Raw genomic sequence first — 12,964 nt, 5'->3', positions numbered from 1 at the left:
CCACTCTAAAGGGGGGGGGGGGGGAAGTACTAAAAAAACAAAGAATGGCACTACGATAAAATGTCAGGAGAGACCAAGAAAAAGTCAAATGGAAGAAAAAGAACAAAAGCACAGGCCACACCAAGTGTGACCTAAATGCAGAGAAAGTGGGAAACTGATCCTTACAGAGCCTGGGTGTCATGTGGTGTCTGATTCAGACCATCAATGTTTAATACTCCTACTACATATTACACATTTCCCAAATGACTGAATGTCACAGAGAGAGGGTTCATGACGTGTCTTTGGATCTTGAGATGATAGTACAGTGTTGGACCTTACTAACACTACCACTACTTCGTAGAGGTCTGTGATCCAGTTGGGAACCCCATGGAACAAAAGGGAGAGAATACGTAGATGTTTTTGTGGACAGTGTGTGATGTCCTGCAGGCACGCGGGGTGGGAAAAGAGCAAAGGATCTCCAATGTGTGTGCCCCGAGCTTCATGTGTGCTCATCTCAACCACCCAGGGAAAGTTTCATGTATGAAGTGGAGATGACCCAAAACTAGACCAACTACACAGACAGGCAGTGGCAGAGTATGGATAAGACAGGGGTCTGACTCGTCACTGATGCTATTTGCAGTGCTAACAAATTAAGTATTGGGGCACCTGGGTGGCTCAGTCGGTTGAGCATCCAACTTCAGCTCAGGTCATGATCTCGCGGTTCATGAGTTCGGACAGCTCAGAGCCTGGAGCCTGCTTTGGATTCTGTGTCTCGCCCTTTCTCTGCCCCTCCCCTGCTTGTGCTCAGTCTCTCTCACTCTCTCAAAAATAAATGTTAAAAAAAAAAAAGTATTTGCTTCATTACCCACAAAAGGCATTGCCTTCATTCTCTCATTCCTACGCCATATCTTGCCTACCTACCCCACAGGACCAAACAAACAGAAAAGCAAGAGTATGAAGGTAGAAAAAGAAATGAAACAAAGGACCGATGACCAAAAAATATAAAACACACCTACAAAGACAGAAACTCAAAAGTAAAACCAAAATTAAAGCCATGGGGATAGGTGCTATTTCACAGCCAGGCTGTGTCGCATTGCTGCCAGACCACCTTTGAGGAAGGGGGCAGACGTGTCAAAAAGAACAGTGGGCAGTGTGGGCAATGTGTAACTTTTACAACTTGAGCATCTGCATTTTGTCCCTCCTTCTACTTATCACTGCTCTGCCTGCTGGCCTCCTAGCCGAGTGGCTGGGCTCTCGTGGAAGCCACGCACATGAACTTGTGGACAGGCTCTCCTGTTTTTCTGTCCCTCATTACAGCATGTGGTGCCCTAGCCAGGCCTGGCACAAGAAGGAAGAAACGCAAAAGGGGGCAGCAGGATTCTGTGTGCGCTTCTGGTCCAAGAATGCCACTGTATGCCGGAGCAAACAAACCAGAGAATTCACATGCTCCCATGCTCTAGGTCGGCACGGAAGCCCAACATTGGTAAGCGTTTGTTTCAAAAACACAAAAAACAGAAAGCTATCTTCAATTCTCAGTAACTAACATTTTTTTATTCCTGAAAGCTTATTTGAGAGAGCGAGCGAGCAAGGGGAAGAGCAGAGAAAGAGGGAGAGAGAGAATCCCAAGCAGGCTCTGCACGGTCAGTGCACAGCCCGACATGGGGCTTGAACCCACAAACCATGAAATGACGACCTGAGCCAACACCTAGAGTTGGACACTTAATGGACTGAGCCACCCAGACGCCCTAGCATGAAATATTTCTAAGGAGGAAAAGCAAAAGATAGACCCATAAGGAAAATGAGATAGAAACGAGGTCTTTGTGGAAATTAAAAGCACTCTTGCACATTTACCATGCGGTCCCCTGGCTGGGTTTGGTCACTGAGGCTGCGCGCTGCACCCCGAAAGTGTGTAAGTCACCCCTGCTCGATGGCAACCAACAGGCACTAGCGCTACTACCCCAACATAGGAAATAAATGAGTCACCTTTTCTAATTTCATTATGTTAGCTGTAAGCTCTTGGCAGAGGATCTCCACGTTTAATTGTACTTGCGGCCCCAGGCCGGATGGTGCTGTCTGTCTGTAAGAACAGAGAGAAGAATTACTGTGGGCAGGGGGGTGGCTAAGGAAGAAGTGGAGTGAACACATTTTAAATTTAGGTGAACAGAAAACTAGGTTCTAGTAGTAGAGAGTGTGCCTTGAACTTGTTAACATCATCAAGGCACTGCAGTAACCCCCAAGTCCAGCCTGGGTGCTCAGGGGCCTGGATCTTAAAAGCTCAGCGGGAAGTCTCTTAAGCTATTTGTGCGCAAGTGGCTGTGTTGGGTTTTGGCTTCCTAACAAAAACCATCTGCTCAAGCACATGGCTGCTAAGACCTCTTCTGTTAACCTCTAATGTCCTCTCTCTCCCCGCTACTGCCGAAATTTGCAAGAATTCTTGCTCTTCTCAGTCACAGACTTTTTTTTTTTTTTTTAGGGGAGGATGGGGCATTTACACTACAACTTTCTGAATGTTTAAGAATGTCTTAAATCAAATTGTTTGCTTTTGAAGTGTGAGACTTTGGTGATTCTTTTTTTGAGACTTGCCATGGCAATGTAACTTGCCTGGTTTTACAGAAGATGTAGTCAGGGTTTATCATTTGAACTGTTTATGGCATGGGCCCCTCTCTTCCCCAGAGCCCACTGGGCTCCTTTAGCAGCTAAAACGGTAGGAAATTACAACATGTAGATACATTCTCCTGGAGGGATGCTCTCAAGACACTGATTCGATTTTCATGTTAAGGTTTGGAACGAGTTTCTTGGCTGTAATTTGTTTTTGGATGGCAATGATCGGTCTAATTATTTTACATAGGATCCATTTTTCAGGTGGTAACTTTCAGATGGTAATTTACTTGGTAAATTATGATCATGTAAAGATTAACAAAGCAATCAGATGTTTCTCTGTTTACTAGTACTAAAACAGTTTTTTCTTTATCCTTGACCCATACCATCAAAATCTTAGATCTCAAAAAAGGAAGCTGAGTCAGAATGTTTCAGTGTTTCGATGAGGGAACTGAGATCCAGAAAACTGATCCATCAACATGAAATTCTGACAGGGTACAGGCTCTTAACGTACTAACGAAGCTGGTAAAAGGTATGGATTCTGCTACAACTAAACAATCTGATTAGAAATGTGGATTTAATGTGCTCCAAGGCCAGAGCACCTTGGAGTTAAGAAAGATGGGGGGGAAGCTCACATCCTATATAAGTACTTTATGAACAGCTTTTTCCTGTCACGGGTGTTCCTGGCCTCATGTCATAAATATTCTTTGTGATTTTTCCTTTAAGTGATTATCTTTCAGATTGTATGTCTTCCTGAGTTGATTATTTACATAGTGAAGTGTTCCATTTGTCCTTGTTACTGGAATTTCCCCCTCCTCATCACCAAGTTAGTAAAATGATAATACAACATGAGGTAACAGTTTCTTAAAAAAAAAAAAAATCAACCTTGTATATGATCATGAACCAGGAAGTAAGTCTAGATGTTTGCAGACTAAGTAGGTTAACAATTTGAGTAGGGGATATCCATCTATTCCAGACCATTCTTTGGGTTCTGCAGTACTAGTTTAAAGATAGATGTATGGTTCCAAAATAACCAAAAGCCAGCATCCATGTAAGCCACAGACAAAACTTTGAGGTAGTTGTTTGAGCACAAAGAGGTCCCAGAATGGCATAGGGTAATAGTCCTCCACGTATACACCCAGGCTGGCACCATCAGCATCACCTGGGAACTTGACAGAAATGCACATTCTCAGGCTCTCAGATCTAGTACCTCAAACTCTGGAAATGGGCCCTGCCATCTGTTGTAACAGGCCATCCAGGTGATTTTGAAGACCAGTCAAAATAGCTTGACCCAGGTCCTAGCTGTACCTCACAACCAAGCCACTGGTGGACTGGAAAGCCTACCCTCCATGTTGTCACACAGACTTGCATTTGAGTCTTGATTTTACTACCAACTGTAAAACAAGCTGTAAGACGTAATAGAGTAGCTAGCATATGGTACAAACTCTGTAAGCAAGTATCTCTACTGTCAGAACTTGGGCTAAAAGTATGCTTTCTAACATGGAATAAGTTATTTTACTTGTTCAGGTAATGCATCCAAATCCTTAAGTGAATGGATGTAAAGGAAAGAGCTCTAGGTCTAAATAGGTTTAATTAGCTCAGGCCTGTTAAAAATGACTGATGGGGCTTCCATCTGCAGGGTAGTGGCTGCGATAGCTGCGGTTCAGTCACTGACATGCACCTATTTGTCCGTGCCCAGGAGCTACACCCCCTCGAGGTGAGGGACAGTCGCGCAGATCAAGGCTCATGGAGGCTGACGAGAAGGCATTGCTCCACAAGGTCGAGCCGTGCTCCCGGCAGGTACACCCCTGCAGGATGAGGCTATCCTAGGTCAGTGTGGAGATGAGGCTCTGACCACATGCTTGGAGGTGAAGACCATGGTTCCCAGACCCCTGCTGGCAAAGTAAGAGGGCACACTCCCAGCGTGGCCAAACAGGAGAAAAAGAGGCCAGGCTAAGAAGTGAATGTAGTACAATGACACTTTGTCAGTGTGCCCACCTTTGGCAAGAAGAAGGGCCGCCATGCCAGGTCTTACGCCCACTGTATTCCTGGCTCTCCCCAGTAAGGCCCCTTAGTTCAGTCAAAACAAGCCCCTCCCCTCCCCCTCAAAAAAAACACCGTGAAGGAAAATCTTCACAGATGCATTCAGCTAATTACTAGTCACATAGATCTTCATAGTGGTCACAGGCTTCCTAACTATAAGAGTTCATATAAAGAATTAATACATGAAAAAGGAGCTGAGGTACTTGAATTGCTTCTTTCCTATCCATGTCTTCACGCACTGCCATTTTAGGAAGATAAGTTTTACTGGCATATGTTAATAAACAGGCCAAGGTCACAACTGAGTCTTAGGATAATAGAATAAAGATAATGTAAAATCAGGCTTGTTTCTTGCCTTATCACTGGCAACACTTTAGCAGCCCAAGAACAGTTCAGAGTCAGGCCATTCATTTCTGGGCCCCTCCCACCTATGCCTTTCCTTTCCACAGACACAGGGAACAAAATGTGGCATACAGACTGGAGCCTCCATTCATGTTTGCTAAGGATGGCAAGCGCCAGTCGGACATGATGCTAGTCTCAAGAGCAAGCAGATGGTAGCCCCGGATGGAATCGTCTTACTCGTTATGATGGGTGTCCATGGTGGAGGTTAGTGACCCCAGCCTCTCCTCCAGAGTATTAATCCTGTATCTCATGTAGAAGGTCGAGATGATTAGTGCACAGACCCTGGAAAGGGATAAAAGAAATTCTCAATAGGATAATGGACTGATGTCCATAAAACAATTCAGAGCCAGTGTTGTCCATTTAAGGCAAGATATTCTCCAAAATGAACTTTCCAGAGACTTGAAAAAGGTCATTTTCCAACAAATTGATGCTGGTCAGAAACCCAGAGAGCTAGAAAGGGATTTGAAATCCACTGGCCCAGGTGCGTCAACTGACAAACAATGGCCATCCTACTGGGATCTCTCAAGGCCATGCCCAAGGCGGATCACCCAGCGCGTGGTCCTTCTCCCACTGCTGTGGCCCGCACTAGAAGGGCCTAGCTGGTGAGTACCTAGTCTTGTTCTCTGGTGACTCACAAATTCCTTTCTTTATCTGGAAGCCAAACTGGGCACATCCTCCTTGATTGTCAGGAAGAGCCTAGAACTGGGTCCATATTTTCAGAAAAACAACTGATTACAGACTGGAAGCTGAGGGCGAATTTTTAAAAGTCAACGCCTGAGTCTTCAGTAAAAGGGATGATGGTATTTTTAAGTTGTTCTGGCTTCTATCCCGAGGACATGGGATAGATGGGAAAATCAACTAAGGCCAAAGATGCTTCATAATTCAGAGAGCAATTTTCTTAACCGACTGAGCTACCCAGGTGCCCCCAGAACAATTTTCTAATGAAAAGTAACCACTCAGAACTTAGTCCTCTGATGGATCTGGTAGATTTTGGTTTTCCTTCCTCCTTTCTATTTATTTAAATAAGGGGAGGAATATGAAAATGTAACCTAAGCCTCAGGGGGGAAAATGTTGGAAGATGACACACAAATTGTCAAAGGAAAGATCTGGATTACATTAAAAACAAACGGAGATTCATAAAGATTTTTGGAACCATGAGATTTTTTTTTTTAGAGAGGAGAATTGTTTTCTTTTTATTTAAAAAAATTTTTTTAATGTTTTTATTTATTTCTGAGAGAGAGAGAGCAGCAAGAGTCAGAGAGAGAGGGAGATACAGAATCTGAAGCAGGCTCCAGGCTCTGAGCTGTCAGCACAGAGCCTGACATGGGGCTCGAACCCATGAATCAGGAGATCATGACCTGTGCCAAAGTTGGGCGCTTAACTGACTGAGCCACCCAGGCGCCCCAGAGAGCAGAATCATTTTCTGAAGTCACTCCTAATACATTCATCTACTTACACGATTGCGTAAAAGATAAGAATATGGTGGAGAGTCGTACATGTCTGAGGCTTTACTTTGTTTAAGATTCCAATGGTTTCTGACTGACCTGTTAGGAGGAGAAAAAAAGGAAACAGTGTTAAAACTATAACACATCTCCTTCATCCAGCAAAATCCCTATGGGGAAGAGGTAGTTGAAAGAGAAATTATTCCTGGGTAATGGAAATTAGAGAAAACATGAAGTGAAGCCTTCCAGGTATCTTTTTATTATTTTTTCTAAAGCTTATTTTTAAGACACACACACACACACACACGAAAGAGAGAGAGAAGGGGGTAGAGGATCCTAATTGGGCTCCATGTGGAGAGCACAGGTCCAAATGTGGGGCTTGAACTCACGAACCTTGAGATCATGACCTGAGCCAAAGTCAAATGCTTAACCAACTGAGCCACCCAGGGACCCCTTTCCAGGTGTCTTTTTAACCAGTAGTTGTAACTCCTTCCAACTCATCTCATCCAGTTACCGAAAGCCTTCCCTGTGTCAAGCACCGAGCTGGAGTAAATGCTAAACAAAAATGACACCATCCTTACCCTCATACCAGGATAACTGGTAACCAGTTACAAGAATAATTAGTAAATAAGAAATCAGTAATTTGAGTTTTACCAGCAGTTTTGGAATCATAATCTCAAAGTATTCACAATAACGAAGGGACCTCCATGGAGGCTATTTACCTTTGTAGCCCTCATACTTTATAAAGCACAGAACTGGGTAGTGTTTGTTGAATAAATAAATGACTTAATATGCAAAGGAAATAGACGTTCAGTAGTAAGGGGAAGAGGGAATATGAAAGGCAGTCATCAAGTGAAATATGAGGGCCCTTTAGAATTACAGGCAGATGTCTGTCACACACACCCCCCCGTTAGCTAAGATGTTTAGTCCTTACCATGTGGGGGGAGACTCTTGGCTTTTCCTTCAGGCACTCTATTCACATGCGCGTCTGCCCGCGCTGGCTTTGTTTCTCCCTTGGAGACATTCAAAACTGTCTGGGATTCTGTCACGTGGAAATCTGTCAAACCAAAATGGAGCTGGCTGACTTTTCTCCCCAATGCAATTAAAAACACAGGCTCAACCACAAAGCAAATGGATCTCACAACATGTGGAAGGGCTCTTTGCAACAAGTTGGTTCAGGGGTTGGGTATTGAAATCCAATACGTAAGCAAGTAAGAAAATGATATAAAGACAGCCTGCCCTTAGCTCAGGGGCTCCTGGGGGCCATTGGGCTCTACAGTGAATAGTATTACTGAAAGAAGAGCTAAGGAAATATTTTGTTTTTCTCTTTCAACCACCCTCTTATACTGTTGATTTAAGAGAGATTATTAAATGTGTATAAAGAGAAATAGATTTTTACCACGTAGATCCTTCTTTGTCCTAGAACTTTCAGACTCCCCTTTCTCCAAAGTCCCTTCTCAATTTTTGTTTATTATTGAGACAGAGAAACTGAGCAAGAGTGGGGAAGGGGCAGAGAGAGAGGGAGACACAATCTGAAATGGGCTCCAGGCTCTGAGCTGTTAGCACAGAGCCCGACGCCAGGCTCAAACCCACAAACTCTGAGATCAAGACCTAAGCTGAAGTCCGATGCCCAACCGACTGAGCCACCCAGGTGCCCCACTTCTCAATTCTTGTTAAAGTTTATTTATTTTTGAGAAGAAGGGCAGAGAGGGAGAGGATCTCAAGCAGGCTCTGCCCTGTCAGCTCAGAGCCTGAGGTGGGCCTTGAACCCAAGAACCATGAGATCATGACCTGAGCCTAAATCAAGAGTCAGTCGCTTAACTGACTGAGCCACCCAGGGGCCCCCTTGTCAATTGTTAATTGTAAATTAGTCCCTTCTTAATTGTTGATTAATTGACAAGGTGTTGTCTTCTGTTGGCTTTGTCTTTACAGGGTGGCATAAAGATGTTTTGTGGAGGATGCCATTTTAGGAATTTCTCAGACCTCGAGAGTTCTCAGATTCAGGAGTCTGGGAGCCAGAACTGCTGTACCCTTCCATATCTTGCCTTCTTTGTCGGACTACTCCATCCAGATCTGAGAATTCATCGTTGAAATCCTAAAGGGAAACAATGCAGTGTACAAAGTCCGATTCCCGTCATTAAACAGGCAGGCCTCTGGAACCCCCAGCCCTGTCCCTGAGGCCTAACCTCTAAACTACTGCAAAGAAGGGAGGATTACCCCATACCACTGGCATTTCCCCAACACAACAGAGGATCTGGTCACTGAAACAGATTTTTCCGGGCAGTTAGAATCCTGTCAACAGTGGCCAACTTGTTTGAAACGACAAATGTCTAGGGTAAAAAAAAAGCTGAACTAATGATTGAAAAGTTGCCAGGATAAAACTGGAGGAGTCTCTTTAGCAGGCTGTTATGAGAAAAAGTGATTGACATAGACATATATACGGGAAAAATAAGATATAAAGTTTTCTACAATACGTGCTTTAAATGCAAAGGTACTCTTTAAACCATAGTTTAAAAAAAGGTATTGAAAACAAAAGGAAAAATGGCTTTAACAAGTTAGACGCTGAAAGGAATGTTTTGGCTATTTTTCTTCCCTCCCTGACTCCCTTAAAACCGAGCCAGGGCTCTTACTTTTGAATTCTAGAGGAATGATAGAGGGGTGCAGAGTAGGGAAAAAGCAGGCGTGTTTTACTTTGTATCTCATTCCCACCTCCACCCCACCCCCAATGCTTATGAACTGGAAGGACAACAGGTGTCATTAAAATGTCCTGGGGAAGGTCCAGTTAGGTTGAGATTGTCACAATTTAGGTTGTCCCCAAATGAAGAGACTCATCCGGTAAACAAATGACCATGCTTTCAGCTGATACCAGCCATCTTTTGATCGTTTCAGTAACTCATTTCCATTTCAGGCATGAATTTATAGGGGATAGAAAGATGAAAAATTCAAGTCTCTTGGATTTAACAATGAGTGACTGAATGCCTCTCCTCCATCAGACAGTAGGCAAAGCTCCATACACAGATGACTGCATGCCAACTGCAGCCTCATCATGAGGTTGGCATTTTACTGGATGAAGAAACTGAGTCACAGCAGTTCAAGAGCTGGTCTGATGGCATAACTCGGTTGGGTGGAGCCCAGACTTGAAAACAAGTTTGGATTCCAAATCCTAAGTGTTTCATTTTATTTTGTCCTGCTCCCTACTACTTTGTCGCAAGGTGGTTTTTTAAAAAATGAGATAAAATTCATGAAATCTAAAAGACCTCATTGAAAGCATACACTTCAGTGGTTTTTAGCACAATCACAGTGGCATGCATCCATCACCGCTGTCTTATTTCCAAACATCTCCTTTACCCCCAAAGTGAAACCCTTGACCCATCAGCGGTCCCCGTCTCGGTTCTCTCTCCTCCCCCACCCTTGGCAACCACCAATCCACTTTCTCTCCCTATCCGTTTGTCTATTTGGGACCTTTCATGTAAAGGGAATCATCTGATAACGTGGCCTTCTATGCCTGGCTTCCTTCACTTAGCATCATGTTTTCTAATTTCCTCCATGTTGTATGGATCCGTTCTCTTTCCTTTTTAGGGCCAAATAATATGCTGTTGGATGGACACAGGACATTTTATTTATCCATTCAGCAGACGATGGGCATCAGGACTGTTTCTATCTTTTGGCTATTAGGAACACAGCAGCTGTAAACATTCCTGTACAGCTTTTTATGTGACCATGTTTTCAATCCCTGTACTTTTTCACAGGTCTCAAAAAAAAAAATTTGTAGACGTTACAGCTCATACCATTACACCGAAGGTATTTCAACATTTAACAGTAATCTGTTTAGAAATAATGACTCAAATAAACAAGGCTAGAAGTGGCTTGAGCCAACATGATACCACAATAGGTAGGAAACTTGTACAAATGGGGGAGAACTACTTTCCACTGGAGATTTACTATACTGTCAATGGAATCTGAAGGAATCACAAAATCTCTTTCACTGGATCACTACAGAGTCCTTCTTTTACAGTTATTTCTGGATGTTCCTCATCTTTCCTACTAAGCTATAAAGTCTTTGAAGGCAAAAGCTAGTTTTTTTGGTTTTTCTTGGTGTCCTTATTTCATACATTAGCACAGTGCCTTGAACACAGAAGACAATCAACGATTTGTGGGGATGGATCATGCCCCTCCTCCCAACTTGGTGAATCCCTCTAAAACAACACTGACAAGCAAATAGAGCAAGATTCTGGGCTCACCTCCACGGACCACCCACTCACCCAGACAGCCCACTATCCTGTTTCTTTTCTTTGGTAGGTCAGCTCGTCAATTATTTGGAAAAAGTCGACGGCCTTCTATGCCCCCCTGTTCTTGAGGACAGAAATGTCCCGCGTCTTCAATTTTACCTCAGATACTAAGGTCCCCTGGTCATGGTGTCAGGAGAAGTGTAGCTGGGACGCATCACCCCCTTTCTTTCACACTGAGATAGTTATGTAGGTAACTCACCAGAGGCAGAGATGAAGGGCAGTCAGCCCGGAAACTGTTTTCAAGAGAAGACGGGTTGGGGCTGTTTCCAACACTTGTGTTCTGAAATTAGTGAAACCAAAAGGAAAACCAGATGGACTATGAAACCACAGGAAATACAGAAGGGAGACAGCAAGTGAGGCTTGGGGATGTCATACTCACTTCTAAATGTCCACACACAGATTTTAGTAGTTTGTAAGTGGAATCTCTGGAGAGTAAGGAGACAAATATGTACTGAAAAACAAAACAGAGTGATGACTAAACAGAAAACCGCCTGATGAGATATGAGAGTTCAGAGTGCAGAACTTTATCTGTATATATATATATTTTTTTCCTTTTTTTCCACTGGTCTACAGTCTCATTCACCTAGACATTCAGTTTTTATTCCGTTCCTGGAATAAACAAAATCTACTCCCCCACAACAGCAACAAAACCTTCCAGCCCCTCTTAAGGAATAAAGAAATGTTGAATGACATGAAGGCTCCAATACCNTGGAAGCCTAAAAAAAAAAAAGGGGGGGGGAGGGGGAAGGCTAGTGATATTTGCTAGATCGTCTTTAAAATGGGTTCCCCACTGCCTACCCCTTTTCTTTTAAGGTATTTAAAAATTCCCAAGGGTCTGCTTTCTCTGTTTTGACCTACATTTCCACTAAAAATTTCCCAGAGGCTCTCACAGGCTCATTCTTTTTCAAGCTACTTCCAGATTCTTCCTTGTGCAAATGTGGAGATTTCTCTAGTGGATGCTTCCACACAAGCAATGGGAAAGACATGACATCAGACTAGACAAGTAATTTGGTGACAGATGACAGAAGGAAAAATGATTTTACCAAAAATGGTACATGAAAGAAAATAATAAAATTCACTCTTTCTCCATCAACTTGAGCCACAAAATCTTTTCAGATCCCGTTTTCCGAAGTTTGTGATTATCGCTTTTACCCACCAACAAGAGCACTGGATATCCTTTCCAAGCGAGTATGTATTCCAAAGTAGTTAAAACTATGGGTCCTGCATTAGACCTAGTTGCAGAGTCTGGCTCTGACACCTAGAAGTGGGTGACATTGGGCTAACAACTCTACCACTCTTGGCTTCAGTTTTCTTTAAAAAATTTTTTTTTTTTTTAATTTTGGCGGGGAAGGGGCAGAGGGAGAGGGAAATAGAGAATCCCAGGCAGACGTCATGCTATCAGCACAGAGCCCAAGGCGGGGCTCGATCCCATGATCCTGGGATCATAACCTGAGCTGAAATCAAGAGTTGGACAACCAACTGAACCACCCAGGTGCCCTTTGACTTCAGTTTTCTTGACACCTACCCCTCATAGGGAGCAGTGTGGAACAAATGTGAAAACAGAAGCAAAGTGTTTAGCATATGCCTGGTGAGAAGTACCTGCTTATTAGCTATTAATATTAAAATTTTTCCCCAAAATATTAACATATTTCCTACCAGATTAGAAGTCTCTTTTATCTTTCCTTCATTCTCCTTCCCTCTTCAAGTTATCCAGTATGGTTAGAAACGGAATGTAACTTTTATGCATTCATTGGAAATACTAGGTAAAATATTAAAAAAATAATTTCAAGGGGTGCCTGGATGGCTCAGTAGGTTAAGCGTCTGACTTGGGCTCAGGTCATGATCTCACGGTTCATGGGTCGAGCCCCTTGTTGGGCTCTGTGCTGACAGTTTGCAGCCCAGAGGCTGCTTTGGATTCTGTGTCTCCCTCTCTCTCTGCCCCTCCCTTGCTTATACTCTGTCTTTCTGAAAAATAAACACTAAAACAATAATTTCAAGCAAAAAATGAGGAACCATACTATTCTACTCCCTCTGTTTGGCCAAGCTGAAATAAACACCTCTCTATGCAGCTATTTCTGGTAGCACACTTTTGGGGTAACCCAGCAGTATGGAGCAGCTCTTGAATTTCTGTATAGAAGAACACTACTTAAAGCAACCTGGAAGCAAAGAGGGGCTAGGAACTCATCCTGAAGCCCCACGTGTACAGCAAGAACA

The 12,964-nt window shown here is 43.3% G+C and overlaps 1 protein-coding gene across 1 annotated transcript in view; it reads right to left on the bottom strand.

The window, feature by feature from the left end:
* GRAMD2B (GRAM domain containing 2B) overlaps positions 1-12,964 on the bottom strand; it is a 68,032-nt gene that overhangs the window by 2,083 nt on the left and 52,985 nt on the right. Inside the window, exons 7-13 of the mRNA XM_077768574.1 lie at positions 11,130-11,201; positions 10,950-11,030; positions 8,445-8,556; positions 7,396-7,518; positions 6,476-6,563; positions 5,197-5,301; positions 1,963-2,056 (exon numbers count right to left, since the gene is read on the bottom strand). Of these exons, the coding sequence (XP_077624700.1) occupies positions 1,963-2,056; positions 5,197-5,301; positions 6,476-6,563; positions 7,396-7,518; positions 8,445-8,556; positions 10,950-11,030; positions 11,130-11,201 (675 nt within the window). The remainder of the gene's footprint in view (positions 1-1,962; positions 2,057-5,196; positions 5,302-6,475; positions 6,564-7,395; positions 7,519-8,444; positions 8,557-10,949; positions 11,031-11,129; positions 11,202-12,964) is intronic.

Source organism: Crocuta crocuta, unplaced genomic scaffold, assembly GCF_008692635.1.
Source record: "Crocuta crocuta isolate KB4526 unplaced genomic scaffold, BGI_CrCroc_1.0 scaffold64, whole genome shotgun sequence".
NCBI lineage: Eukaryota > Metazoa > Chordata > Mammalia > Carnivora > Hyaenidae > Crocuta > Crocuta crocuta.
Note: the sequence above shows the minus strand (reverse complement) of the source record. Positions and strands in the feature narration are given on the sequence as shown.